General features: G+C 51.4%; 5 protein-coding genes across 5 annotated transcripts; all 5 read right to left on the bottom strand.

The window, feature by feature from the left end:
* Positions 1-403: 403 nt before the first annotated feature.
* On the bottom strand, positions 404-1,485 carry N7458_011324 (glycoside hydrolase family 5 protein; the record flags this gene model as incomplete). The annotated part of the gene is made up of 3 exons (XM_056914706.1): positions 404-796; positions 858-1,350; positions 1,406-1,485. 3 exons carry the CDS (start codon positions 1,483-1,485, stop codon positions 404-406), a joined length of 966 nt encoding a protein of 321 aa, XP_056759460.1.
* Positions 1,486-3,880: 2,395 nt separating this feature from the next.
* On the bottom strand, positions 3,881-4,309 carry N7458_011323 (uncharacterized protein; the record flags this gene model as incomplete). Its single annotated transcript, XM_056914705.1, has 2 exons — positions 3,881-3,903; positions 4,072-4,309. The coding sequence occupies 2 exons, from the start codon at positions 4,307-4,309 to the stop codon at positions 3,881-3,883; spliced, it is 261 nt and encodes an 86-aa protein (XP_056759459.1).
* Positions 4,310-4,338: 29 nt separating this feature from the next.
* Positions 4,339-4,593, bottom strand: N7458_011322 (phosphotransferase enzyme family protein; the record flags this gene model as incomplete). Its single annotated transcript, XM_056914704.1, has 1 exon — positions 4,339-4,593. One exon carries the CDS (start codon positions 4,591-4,593, stop codon positions 4,339-4,341), a length of 255 nt encoding a protein of 84 aa, XP_056759458.1.
* Positions 4,594-5,333: 740 nt separating this feature from the next.
* N7458_011321 (putative MFS transporter) lies at positions 5,334-8,679 on the bottom strand (the record flags this gene model as incomplete). The annotated part of the gene is made up of 6 exons (XM_056914703.1): positions 5,334-6,069; positions 6,129-6,366; positions 6,422-6,492; positions 6,818-7,852; positions 7,920-8,166; positions 8,268-8,679. The coding sequence occupies 6 exons, from the start codon at positions 8,677-8,679 to the stop codon at positions 5,334-5,336; spliced, it is 2,739 nt and encodes a 912-aa protein (XP_056759457.1).
* A 1,196-nt stretch (positions 8,680-9,875) lies between these two features.
* Positions 9,876-13,877, bottom strand: N7458_011320 (uncharacterized protein; the record flags this gene model as incomplete). Its single annotated transcript, XM_056914702.1, has 7 exons — positions 9,876-11,307; positions 11,356-11,574; positions 11,627-12,309; positions 12,375-12,479; positions 12,538-12,719; positions 13,068-13,316; positions 13,421-13,877. 7 exons carry the CDS (start codon positions 13,875-13,877, stop codon positions 9,876-9,878), a joined length of 3,327 nt encoding a protein of 1,108 aa, XP_056759456.1.
* Positions 13,878-14,116: the final 239 nt, after the last annotated feature.

Below are 14,116 nucleotides of genomic sequence, written 5' to 3'. Positions count from 1 at the left end.
TGCCTTCATTCTGGTTCTGGGCAATGGCGGGATTAGGCAAACACTTGAAAAAAAAAGAAGTTAAGTAGCACGATAAGAATACATCCCAGGTGTGCTTATGCCGGCCACAGCGATCGAGAGCACCACCGAGAGGTAAGAGCAGAGGATCACCATCATTAACGGGAAATATATCAGCCTCTGGAACGAGCTTACCGCAAGAAGCACACACCGATCGTCTCGAAGGACTTGAGGTCATTTCCTCATACCTGGAAATCGACTTCCTCATGTGGACCACTGTCGGAACGCTGAGCTTAATATTCAATTTTTGTGGATGTTTTACAATTATTTTTCTCTTTCATAATGGCCGTGGAGGCACAAGATATCACCACCGACAACTGCGCTTAAATCCAAACCCCTTATCTACTTAAAGGCATTGGTTGGGGTACTGCCTGTCTGACAACGGCTGAGGAAAGATGCCGCTGGCTAGAAGATCTTGCATGTCGCATGCTGACGCACCCTCAGTCTTCCAGGTCCAGAAAAGCCAGCCGGTACTCTTCTCATAGGCATCCAGCTGGGCCTCGAAGAAGCTCCACCTAAATCCGTTCCAGGAGTCAACAGGCAGGAACCCGTCGTGCAATACTACAGCGGTATCATGGCTATAATCACGGACCGTCCCACATACGTCATAATAGTACTGCTTCAGCTGGGCCAGGTTTATTCCATTATAGATCGCCGGCTCGTTGAGGGCCTCAATTGCCACCACCACATCTTTTTTTGGGGAATACCGTTCTGCTAGGCCTCTAATCGCCTCTAGCGTCTGTTTGACTGTGTTTCCCTGCTACCAGTGAATCGGCCCTCTGCGACCACTGTGGTCAAACCCGTTCTGTGATCCGGGAGCTATATCCGAATGGACTAGTCACTAGCAGGTTATCGAGGTATAGAGTAGGGAGTCTACCTCCGTGTAGATCGATCAGGACCTTAAGGCCTGCATTTCTGGCCCAGGTGATTGCATTGTCAAGGGCATCGAGCTGACCGTCCACATACGGTTCCCCAGCCAGAGGAGCCACGGCCCAGTAACCCACTGGAATCCGCACATGGTTCATTCCCGCCTGAGCGATACTGAGGAAATCGTCCTCGGTTATAAAGGTGTTCCAGTGGTTTTGGAGTCGTGCCTTGGCCTCATCCTTCCCCAGGACCTGGCAGAGGGTATATTCGTCCACCACGGAGTGACCAGCTGCCTCGAAAATTGAGGGCGTGATCCAGGACTCCAGCACAAGCCATCCTCCAAGATTGACACCCCGAACTTTCTGGCTATTATAATCAAAGGTGTCATTATGAGACTCAAGATAACTGAGCCGAAGAAGGTCAGTACTAGTGATTCATCCAAGCTAGTTTGGTATCACTGTAGGGTCAAACAAAATCTCACGATCTAGAAGGAGTGGCGATAGCCACAGAATGGAGTAAAGGCAGCAAGAGCAGCGCCAAATGCGGAAGTTCAGCAAACATGGTCAACCTGTTCTTTATACACACAGGATTCTGTGAGACAGGTCCTCTAAATGTATAGGGCCACGGCTATGGCGAACCGGATATAGAGAGGAGACGAGGAAAAAGACCGCCTAATACAATATGTGGCTTTATCACTAAGTATACATAAATTGCTAGTTCGGGGGTAACTGCATGGCGCTCTAGTGACTCCGTTATCTTTCTTTTGCTCCTTGCAGAGCCCCTTTGTAGCCGTCTATATCTGGCTGTAAACAGGATAAATTAAATTAGAAATTAAAACAAAAGAGAGTCTATGGGACTATTAGAGTGTATACAAGCGGTTTATTTAGTCTTCCCTTCCATGGTTGACTACACGGTTGGCTAGGTGATTTGTCTGCATGCCTCTCACCGGGATGCACACTACCCAGATTGGATCGGGCCTAACAACTATATTCCTGTCTACCTCATTGGTTTAATGTTTTTAAATATGCAAACTGATGTGATATCACAGCTACTAAAATGAATTTTAACCCTACAAGCTGACCCCGAGAGAATGGGGGCATGCGCGTGAAGAATGGGTTGGGGAATGTGTCTATCCAGATGGGGACCATCCAGACAACTTCAAAATGATAGGCACGAATTTAAATTTGTGTCGGTTGCAAAATTAGTGACACTGTTGGCACGAAATTTTATGTCGACACCCCCCATTTCACATACAAGCATGCATTCCACGTAGTAGACAAGTAGATCGCGCTAAGCCCTACCTACCACTATATCATCACGACGTACGAGATATATAAGGACACTCATTTAGCTTACATATACTTGGTTCTTCGCGATCAATTTATATATTGTTACTTGGAACTACCTTTGCACTTCATAGTTCACCTTTAAGACAACCGTAATGCAAGTCAGTATTTGCAGTCTAGCGCCGAGTAAGCCCCCCTAGACTGTCGCTAGGGAGTAGCAGGGGAAAGTGACAGCTCGCTAGATTCTCGAGGCACTCACTAGCCATGGTTTTTGACTTGTTTACATTGCTACGGAATATTCTAGTTTCCTTGGATCACTAGTACAGTTACGAGACAACGCATCGTATTTTAATGACAGTCAGTCATGGTACTGAGACTGATACAGGAATATTAATATTCGGGGCCTATATCTAATATGGACTAGTGTCTATCCGGGGTGGGGCTAGAGAATCTCTCTAAGAGTGGAGGAAGATGCACCGGTTTCGTGACGTACTGTATGTGGGTTGTGAAACGTCTTTTATAGAGTGTAGTATAGCTGGGAGCTCGGGGAGACCGATAGCCTGACAGATAGGGACCTATACTTACAGTTTCCGCTGCATAGATGATGATGAAGGACGGACTAGAAGTTAATCAATCAATCGATCAATCAACCCCGCGTCCTGGTCTTCTAGGAGCCAGGAAAACACCTTGGTCTGTATTACGGGGGGCTGATTAGGACGTTCATTCCTAGGATCGGGTAGCTAGTCTCTAGGAGTATAGGCACCGCCCCTAGGAATATAGCTGTGCGCTCCCTGATATGCCTGAACTCCTAGAACCTGGTGATTAAGCCCTAGGAACACTTGATTACGAGAAAAACGACATCCATCCACCCCCCTTCTTCCCTCCATTCCCATTGCCATTCCATGCATTCTCCTTCTCCTCCATCTTCTCAAGCACATCCACCTCCACCACCTCCCTCATCCTAAAAACCCTCCCCCATCTCCACAAGCAACGCCCCCGCACAATCCGGACAAAGACCGTCTTTCCTTTCCCTCCTCTCCTCCGGAATCCGATATCTGCCTACGCCTTCGACTACACTCACCATCCGCCCTCTGGTTTCCAGTCCGAGAAACGGTTTACAGTTTTGCCGGTATCGGGTTGGTAAGTTTGCTTCTGGGCAGGGGGTTTTGTGGCTGGTGTAGGTGTGGGTGCATGTTTTGTAGGTTATGTAGTTTTGGGTGCACATTTATGGAGTTTGGATTTTAGATTTAGGAAGTGAGGTTAGGTTTGAGATTGCTGGTGTGTTGGTTTGTTGGGAGGGATGGTCTGGGGGTAGTTTAGGTTTTGGCGTTGTTTGGTGGGAAAGGTTGGACTTTATAGAGATGGAGCCCAATGGGGTTGGGGTTTCATTATTTTTTTTCCGTTGAATTAAAGGTAAAGGCGTTGTGTTCTGCTTTCTTTGAGGATATGCTTTGTTGACTTCTTTGTCTGAGTCTCGGTTATCGGGGTGGGTATTGATAAAGACTAGCAAAGGCCTATAGGACGCCGACAAAGCACTCAACGGAAGTGTCTACCGTTTCTCAAAGCCACACGGAGTACAATCCACTCAAACAAAAGGCCAAGATTGACGCAATGCATGGTTGATAACAGGTGGTGGTGCATTGACGTGGAGATACTTCCATTTTACGAGATTAATTACCAGCGATATGCTGCTCTAGTAGAAAGGGTGAGCCCATTGTATCCCGTTATCTTCTCATTCCCCGATCCATACCTTGTAGGTTCGGTCATTACCTTCAGATAACATACACAGCTTCCTTTGGCTGGTTTCTATTAGCCACGCTAGCCTATGGTGCCCGGTCCTAAAACTCTAAACATAACGTACTTCTCCAGCCTAGATCTTTGTCAATCAGTTGCATGGCGGCCATCTCAGCGGGCCATACTTGAACAAACTCCTGAACTCGCCAGGACCAGTCTTCTTCCCACTCGACATTAAGGGGGTACGAAGCACAGAATAATTCCCAGTAGTCAGGAAACCAACCGGAATTCTCCCAATCGACGATTGCGATGTTAAATGATCTCCCACCTCGATCGTTTAGGCAACTCGTATTCTCCACGACCATGATGTTCTTCTGCTGAACGTCCCCATGCGTCAATGTAGGCCGGTGACCCTGCACAGGACGCGAGCGAGGTATTTCTCGTAAAAGCGAGCCTTGTAGTCTGGCCGATTATTGCGTTCGACCAAGGCTCGATAATTACCGACCAGCCCCGCTATGAAGGCAGGTTCGCCGGTGAAAGGCCCTAGAAATTTCTCATCGCCGTGTTGACTATAGAATAGGTAGTGATGGACACCGCCGCCGTCCAGGCCTTCCAAAAAGTCGGGCCAGGGACACTCGGCCTTTCGCATTGTGTCGAAGATTAGTTGGAGTCTGGCGATGATGTCATCCTTCTCGGAGTCCGCCAATGATGGCCAGATGGAATTCAGTGGTACCAGGGAACGCGTTGCATGATCAAAAACAGTTCTTTGGAATCATAGTACATCGTGTATAGTCGAGGGGCTGGAACTTCTGGGACGTGTCGTTCCAAGGTAAACCAAAGCCTGGCCTTCCCAGGCGTTTATACATCCTCCGTATTTTGCAACAATATCGTCGTCCACTGCCACGATCTTAGAGGCCATGGTCTCCCACAAAACATTGGTGCAAGCGCGGATTTCATCTGTTGTAGGTAGAGTAGGTAGAGGCTGGGAGTTCTGAAAGGGGATAACTACTGGTTTCCACATCGTGAACAGAGGAGTCGACGGAGGTAATATTGAAATATGGAGGATTGCCTAAATAGGAGGAAAATAAGCAGTTGAGGAAGTTCAGAACGCACTGATTCTCCAGTCATGTGATATTTCCCACCGCAGGTCTGTTGAGCTCAATACGTTATCTACTTTAGTATTGGTTGTTGCGATTTAAAAATCAGTCAGTATCGCTACTATTAACTCACTAGTGAACTGATGTTGACTACTCGATAGGGAGAGTCTTAAAGATAGCTATGAATATAATTCTATAAGTATATATAACTAAAGGGTCAGAGCCGCGCTCCCCAGAGGGTTTGTAAAACGTCCTTAAGACATAATGCCATAACAACAGAAAAAAAGTACAATCACCAAGTCCGCCGCGTCTTACTCCACATCCGGACGAAATCCTGCTTCTCCTCCACGCCAAGTCCAACACGCTTAACCCGGCCCAGACGTGCCAAAGACTCGCCGACTTGGTCAAGCAGCGCCTTCTCGCTGGCAGTGACATCACCAGTCGCGGTGTCCTCGTCCAGGGTGTCGAGGTAATTCGTGCTAAAGGTGGACTTTCGAGTTGATCGAGCTGGCGGCGCGTCAAATGCACTGCGTCCAATCATGATGCATTCTGCAATGCGCACGCGGATGCAATGCGTGGGCCGACTCAGCAGCGTCCACAGGAAACTGACGTAGGTACCCGGTAGCGGGGTGACCACGTCGACGGGCGTGTATCTAAGACTGAGAGGGAAGATCTTGGTCTTCGAGGGGACGCCCAGCAGCGAGTGGCTCAGAGGTAGAACACCCCGACTGTTGGTGGTGGTGCATTCTGGGAAGATGACGACGGGTCGGTAGGGGTATTTCTCCACCAAAGTGGACACATCGACTAGCTTGGTGCCGGGCTCAGGTTCAGTCAAGGGCTGCGCGAAAGCGCGCAGGATAGCTTGAAGAAGAGAGATGCGCTCTACTTGTCGGGTATTTGGGTACGATGCCGTGAAGATGGGATCGAAGATGGCGGCCAAGTAGACTGCGTCAATCGGGGAGGTAAATGAGGACGCGATGACTGAGCCTGGCTGGGGGAGACGAGCTTGTTGTTGCTTGGACAGAGATCTATATGATGAGATTGTCAGTAAATCTTGTTAACTGCCAGGATTCGGAGCTATACGCACCCTTTCCTCACTCCATCAACCTGCAGGTCAATCCACCAAATACTGGGCACGCCTAGTATACACCACAGAGCTGCTTTCTTGCCCAGGGACCCGATTGGCAGCCATTGCAAGAACAAAAAGTATGAGATCGTGACAAAGATGAATATAGGCAGCCGAAAGCAAAACAGGAACAATCGGAGGGGCGCCTGGAGGCCGAGTGGCTCGGCTGGAATGGGAAGGAAGGGCGCGATGCCCGAGCCTGTGGGGAATCCCAGTTAGTATACAAAGATCCTCGGCCAGCAGTGAGCTTGGACTTGCCTCGATCCCGAAACTGGGAGAACTTCTCCATTGCAACGTCCGCGGTGGCTGGAGGGGGAAGTGGTTGCTTGCTTCGTAGAATTATTGGGGCTTTTGCATGTGAGATGCACGTGACTGGGTCAGCTCGCCGAGCTAACTTCTGAAAAGGGAAAGGGCGATTCAGACAAAGTAGACAACTGTGAATCCAATCTCCTTTGTCTACTTTGGATAGTTTTGATAAATTTGATCGTCTCTATTAGAAAGGATTGAAATGACGACTGTCAGATGCAATGAAATTGACCGGAACGCCCTCAAATGGTCTGGAATCTCTATACTATACAAAAAGTCTATACAAAAACCAAATCCAAGTCCATGCAAATCAATCCCCCTCATCAAACTCCCCAACCACAAACTCCGGCGTCTGTGGCGAAGGTGGCAGCCGGAAGAACCAAATAGCAGCCGCCACCATGCAAAATAACGAACTGGTCATCATCCAAGCCAATCCAATCCAGAATCCTCCCAGACGTAGTCCAAGCTGGAAGACCGTCGTGATGGATAAACTGGCCACGATGTTGCCAACGGACTGGATGATCTCGATGACGGTGTATAGGCGGGCGGTTTCGTCGCGCTCGACGAGAGTGGTGATGATTGAGCGGGTGAGGAAGACAAAGCCGGACCCCGACGTTTGGATGATCATGCTGGGGATGAGGGTGGCGACGGAGGGGGAGAGACCGATTCCTAGTGTGCCGAGGGTGAGGCAGAGGATGCTTGCGCGAGCGAGCCACAGATCTTTGTCGGTGGAGTCGCGGCGAGGATTGAGGACGTATTTTTTGAGATAGGGTAGGCCCCAGAGGAAGATGGGGATGGAGACTGTTGGGCGGGAGGCCACGAGCATATTGGCCTGCGCGAGCGTCCAGTGATACCGAGTGGAAATATACTGAGTCAAAAACCAGGACGACCCCCGGCTGAGACGGTATACCAAGAACGCCGTTAAAAGAAGAAGCACGGGCTTGCGGTTTAAAATGAAGAGATAGGGTTTCATGTAGAAGCGATAGTTGGCGCGACATTTGGCCCACAAGGACGGGTGTTGTTGCGTGGGGTAGCTCCATGTCATATGAGCTTCGTGATCGTGATCGTGGTCGTGGTCCACGTCCATGTCGCTTTCATCGTGGTAAAGTCCTGCCTCCTCGGGCTTGCGGTAGGCGTGCTTGGGATCGGATTCCACCGTGAGATCGGAGAGCTCCACATGGGACGGTTCCACGTTTTGAGCTGGAATTGCATGTTTCGTCTCGGGCAGTATGAAGATAAATAACAAGCCGACATTGACGATAGCGAATCCAATTAGTAGCGGAGCCCAGGGGTCCATGGTCATCAGCCATGAAGCGACAGCGCTAGAAACAAAGTCGGTTCCCATGGAGACAATGGCAAACTGGAAGAATAGTCCAGCCCTGGTAGAACACATCTCGTTAGTTATATGCACTGATATCGCCTGGAAAAGCCATCTTAATATCTTACCTCTCCTCCTCGCTGGTTACATCGGCCATCATTGTCCAGATAATAGCAAAGGCTACGACCGGCCCACCACCAATCAACCAAGCCAGGGAAGATAGCCAAACCGCGCGCAACGGGAGTATATCCGAGAACCATAGGACGGCAATCGTAATGATCGAGTTGAGAAAGAATCCGGGGACGCCGAGGATGAGGGTCGATTTGCGGCCCCGACGGTCTGCCAGCAGACCATAGGGAAAAGCCATGAGCGCGCCTATTACCAAAGAGAGAAAAAGCAGTCAGTATATAACTAGTCTTTAATTCCCTCCCCGCTATTACATTCCACTCAAGCCCAGGCCCGGGGAAAGTCCATACTTAGTAACCCATCAAAGAACATATGGTATCCCTTCACGGCCGCCAATTCCGCCTGAATCTCGGCCAACTTGCACATTTCCTCAGGGACCTGGCCATTGGCAGGAATCTTGGTCGGATCTGTCTCGGAATAATACTGGCGACAGGCGATCGACTCCATGACGCGGACCATGGGGCCCTCCAGGAATGCAAAGCCGATCTCCACGGCCAGCACCATGACGAAGAGAATGAGTTTCAGGCGGAATGTGATCTTGCTGGCGGAGGGACTGGCGGGGGCCGTCGCGGGCACCGGTCGTGTGGGCTTGGACTGGCCATTGTGCTGCTGGTCGTGGGCGCTGCTGGGGGCGTTGGAATCGGGGGTTAGGAATGGGGCATCCTCGCGGTCTTCGCGGTCAAAGTCGGGTTCCGCGGGCATGGCGGCCGGGCATGCCGTGGGGTATATATGTGGAGGTAGGGAAAGGAAGGTGAATTATAGAAGATAGGAAAGATGCAAAAGTAAAGAGAGAAAGTGGATTATCGTGGCATGATGAGAAAGTCCAAGTCCACATGCGTGCGGTATAAGAACGGGGAACGGGGGGTCCGTCAGCAAAACCCAATCGTCGCAAGCGGTGCCGTCACGCCCCCTTTCACTTGGGAGAGGGCCCCACTTGGTTCAGGGGGGGGGGGGCCTCGTGGAGAACAAAGTAATTGATTAAGGGAGATCGACAATCTTGCCGCTTGATTGGATTGCGATGGATTGGATGTATTTGCATTATTACAGTAGTTGGCCTGCAGTTGATAATGTTCTTTAAGCATGACTCGAAGAGTCACAAAGGGTCCATCTATACATAGTTCATAGTTCATAATTTATAGTACGGTATGAGAACGGTTATTCTCCAGGCCTCCAGTCTTAGGTTACTCCGTGCCAGAAATAGATCGAGCCTCTTTTATGCAGGATGTACTTCGTATTCCGGACAGGAATTGCCGCAGCCTGGTTCGTTGGTCATATCGAGATTATCCACGAGTCACAGGACCCGAGTAAAACTGTCCAGATGGTAACTTATGTGTTAATACTCATCAAAACCAAACTGTTTCTTGCTCCACGAAGAGGTCAATAAACCCTTCAGTTAGCTCCTCAGATGCAAGTCTGCCAAAATCCATCATGCCGTCAGCTTAGTCAATTCGCGACTTCTTGCAAGTTAACTAACTCCTAGTTAAGTTAGTTACGAGTGCGTGGCTTAGACATACGTTCCAAGGACCATGCATTTACATGGTGGCCTAAACATCCAACCCGGGAGGTCAAGTACAGTACTCCAAATCTCATGGCATTCGTCAATGCTAGTACTGCTCCATTCCTCCTTCTCCAGTCCAGTCTAGCGCCCATTTGTTACCAAGGTTATATAGCCCTGTCGATCCCCCCTTCTTCAGGGTCGGCCCCGCACTAACCGAAAACTGCAATCAACGGCATGCCCTGCCTACGGTACTACTCCGTGTACTAGTTCGTAGTGTACAGCAATAACATTGGATAAATACAATCAAGTCACACTGGCCACGCTACCACATGAATAAAATCACATCGCTAGTACAATACATTAATATCTCTGTCTATAACAATGTACAACACCAACGACACTAATTACAAATATATCCCGCTTCTTCAAAAAGACTCCCACGTGCTTGGACCACAGCCGAGAGCTCCAGCAGGAACTCGTACAAGATCACCACGTTGGTCAGGACGTGGCCTAGGGTTGCTACCGGGGTATCATCTGCCTCTGCATTCACGTCCTCCGTCGTAGCTGTTTCCCCGGCCGACTCCGTGGTGTTTGGCTGTGCAGTTGGTGTCGGGAACGGTGTAGCGAGTCGTTGGCGGAGGGCGTCCATTGCGGCGATGCGAGAGGTAGACGAGGTGCGTGATTCTAGGGGCCGGACGATGGATTCACCCCTCATCGAGCTGGGTGCCATTGGAGGGGAGCTGATGGGCTGCGGCGATCGGCCGCGGGATGCTGGAGCGGAGGGATCCGGGGATCCGGGGTAGGACAGATGGGAACGATCGCCGGAGGCTGGGATTGGAGGCTCGGATGGTTCTCGAGAGCGGTCTGGCGTATGTGGCCGATCTTCCTGGTGTAGGAGCTCCCGTCGGGCTGCGACCAGGACATCAAAGTCTGGTAGTTCTTGTTGCCATTCGCGGACCTTAGTTACCAGCTGTTCGAGGGCTGACGTTAATGTCGGGGCGGCACTGGCGGGCCATGTCGGTGTTTGATAAGCACGACGGATATTATCAGTTTCGTCAGAAGAGTTCTCTTGTGAAGGGGTGTTGTATTGGACGGGGTCGACCAAGACCCAGCCATCCAGGGAGAACAGATGCGAAGAGGCCAGACTCATGAGAACCCCGGTCAGGGCAAGGTTAACAATAACGCTGTTGGTAAAGAAGTTCTCGACACATACGAGAAGAGCCTGAACGATAGGATCATCCTGCTGAAGCTGCAGCGGTAGTGGAATTTCATCTTCGGACTCATCCATGCTGACTGGAAGACACAGGCGTGACTCAAGTACCCAGGTGGCATCCGCAACGTAGTTCTCGTATGAGTCGTTCAGGGTAGGCTCAGCGATGAGTGACGTGCCTAGTCCGAGGAGATGTTCCAGTTCTGCATTGAACGCGCCAACGGTCCGCTGCCGTGCTGGCTGACTAGGGACCGTGTGGATCAGAGCACGGGCAAAAGGATGGTGTCGCTGTAAGACGACATTCAACAGACGCAACGTGGCCAGCACAGTTTGTCGGTTTGAAGAATGAAGTCCAAGCAGCGCCAGATCACGCAGGTTGAAGAGTGAAGGGGAGGGCTGGGCGGCGTCCGATACCAATGCAGCTAGAACATCGAGGGACTTCCGACGGCTAATAGACATGGACATTTGTTCTTCTGGCGGTGGAGAGGAAGCTAGCAAAAAATGCAAAATTCGATGGACCAGCTCTCCTTGATCAATCGAGTCAAGGATACGGTAGAGATAAGTCAGGACTGCCGCAGTAGAGCCTCCTGCCACATCCGAAGACTCCAACAAAGAAGGGTATCTGAAATAGTCAGCACGGCATGCCGCAAAAAATGACGGTCGGACTTACAAAAGTTGCTCGAGGAAAAGAACCTGGAAATGATCCAGAAGGGTGTCGTTCACTTCGGTAGACTTGCAATGGTCGATGGTATCTTGCCAGAATAGCAGATAAGACATAAAGGCATCCATTGCCTCGCTCAATGCAGGATGCAACGCCGTTTCTTCCTTGGCATGATCTGATAGTGCGATGATACGGGGCACGTTCTCGTCCGTAGGTGTAAATGTCAACCTGCACCTAATTAGATCTACAGCCACAAGGTCCAAGAACGTGATAAACTCACCCGCCCAACTGACTATACAACGCACCCAGACCCGTCGCCATCAGTGTGGCCAGGTCACTCTCAATCAACCATTTCTCCAGATTCTTCGAGCGCGACGCGGTCTCGATCAGGTACAGCAGTCCCGTGCGAGCAAAGTCGCCCGCGCGTCCCTCATTATGGACGTATTCCACTAGCAGGTAAAACAGCGGGAACTCGTCCTTGCGCGTCGCACCGGCAAACTCGGTACTACTCGGCGCTACCGATTCACTATCCTGCCCGACAGGCGTAGCCCGAGGCACAAACCACGCGGGCAGGATGGCCGGTTGCAGACGGATATTGTTGGCAATGCCAAACAGCAACTCCACCAATCGACCTTCAATTTCAGTAGATGCCTTGTCGGCCCGACGAACCAGATCGACCAGCGCGCGAGCAAAGAGCCGATTATCCACCAAGCCGTCGACCTCGGCATCAATAAGCGTGTTGAAGAACACCGTGGCGGATCGCAGCACGTTGTCGTCGTAGTACGATAAAGCGAGCTTCGTGACCGTCACGAAGATCTGCGACGATGCCGCGTAGGCGACGCAGGGGTGCGGCGCTGGACCGCGGGACTCGTCGCTGAGGATGGAGTTGAGTCGTTCGATGTAGGCGCGCGCGTGGGCAGTTGACTGCTCCGCGGAGGGGGTATTGGTGGAGCGCCAGATTTGCTAGATCATGCCATGGGTGTTTGAGTTAGGTCAGGGCAGCGCGAATACCGGGCGGAACAATGTACCTGGAGAGCATTGCAAGACCGTTTGAAGGCCGTCAGTCGTTCAGTGGGCGATGTGGCCCGAGAGGGCTTGGACGGCGCGCGTGAGCCGCCGACGAGACGAGACCACTGGATATGATGAGCAACGCGCACATTGTGAGAGTCGGAGTCGCTAGGAGTCACTCACAAAGTCCATTCTGTAGCAGCATGGTCTCACGACATGAGGGGGGAAAGAGGAGTTGACGGGGTCGAGGGTCGAGTGGAGCCAGTGGGAACTGCGTGTATTCACGCGTCGATCGCCAGCATCCGCCGGACGAAGTAGTACTTCTTCCACCACGTACAGCTTTTGAGTTCCGACCACAGAACTAGCTACCAAAAGGGAATAGATTGATAGACAAGTTTAGATCTACGCCTGAAAATGCAATTAGAATACTCTTTTGTCGCAGCCCAATTTCTGCATTGTTTCGGCAATGGGCTCTCGAGTATTCCAAGCGCTGCGCTGCACCGAACTATTCACAAAAAAGAAAGATGCGCTGCCCGAAAAGAAAAGAAATCAAAGAATCCCAACCCGCCCGTAACGCCCTCCCAGAAATACAACTGTAAAAAATTTTTGGATTAAAAAAAAGACGTCTCCCAGATCATCAATGCGCCGGATGCCAGTCCCATCTAGCACGTCGTCAATCGTGTCCAATAGCGCAGGGCCTTGTCATCAATCACTCTCCTCCTTGGGTCGCCGTCCACCCCGCTTCCGACGGCCCTCATTTTGATCACTGCCGTCATCTTCGTGTTTCCGGCTAGCAGGGGCATCGGGGACCTTGGCGATGATATCTGCTAGGAAATCGAGCACTTCGTCTTTGGCGACCGCATGTTTGAGGTGGGTGGCGGTGACGCGCTTGGAGTTGCGCTCCTTGGCTTCTTGGGCGGCTTTGGTGACGAGGGAGATCATGAAGAGCTCCAGTGCTTTGGCTATAGGATGAAAGTTAGGTCATCTCGGTTTTGTGGGCGCTGGGGGGATCAAATAACAAAATAACAAGAACACGCGACGGGGGATCAGGTGCTGTGCTACTTACAGACTGCAATGGGAGTGACTTGAGCCACCTTGCCCACATCCTCGTCGGCTTGCATGATGCGCTTGATGCGCGCGACGGGGAACTTGGTCTTCACCTCGATGCCAGCTCCGGGGCGAGTGTGGAGGGTCTCCTCCGGGACGGGGGCGATGGCGGGCATTGTTTCGGGGGCCGCGGGGACGGGCGCGTCCGCGGACTGCAAACGCGATGAGCGACGGGCCATCTCGTCGAAGTCGTGGAAAGGAGGCACGTACTGTTGGGGAACGCGACTCGAGGTGGGGCGTTGATAGGACGAGGCGAAGAAGGGAGAGGTGTCGTAGGAGGCGCGCTGGTTGACGGGGCTCTGCGGCGCGCTGGGAGTGGGGTTGAAGGCGAAGTTGGAGCTGGCGTGGGAGTTGGGGTGAGAAGGAGAAGAAGAGGAAAAGTCGGGCGATCGTGGACGATAGTTCTCTTCGGTCATGCTGTGGGGGGGGAAGGACAGAAATAATAAAAAGAAGAAAGATGAATCAAAACATCAGGACTGGACTGATGAGGGGATTCACGAGTTGAATGGGAGATCTCCAAGAAAGTAGGGATTCGAGGGGATGGCCCAAGCTCCTACCAGGACGTGAGTTTGGCTGTACTCTTCGCACGCTTCGCACGCTTCGGACTGTTATGACGGTAGTCCTCGTAGTCCACTTCGCTGGGGCGGTCGCGTCC

This window comes from Penicillium daleae (genome assembly GCF_028827525.1).
Source record: "Penicillium daleae strain IBT 16125 chromosome Unknown utg000009l_segment0_segment0, whole genome shotgun sequence".
In the NCBI taxonomy this organism is placed as follows: Eukaryota; Fungi; Ascomycota; class Eurotiomycetes; order Eurotiales; family Aspergillaceae; genus Penicillium; species Penicillium daleae.
This window is presented reverse-complemented; position numbering and strand designations above follow the sequence as displayed.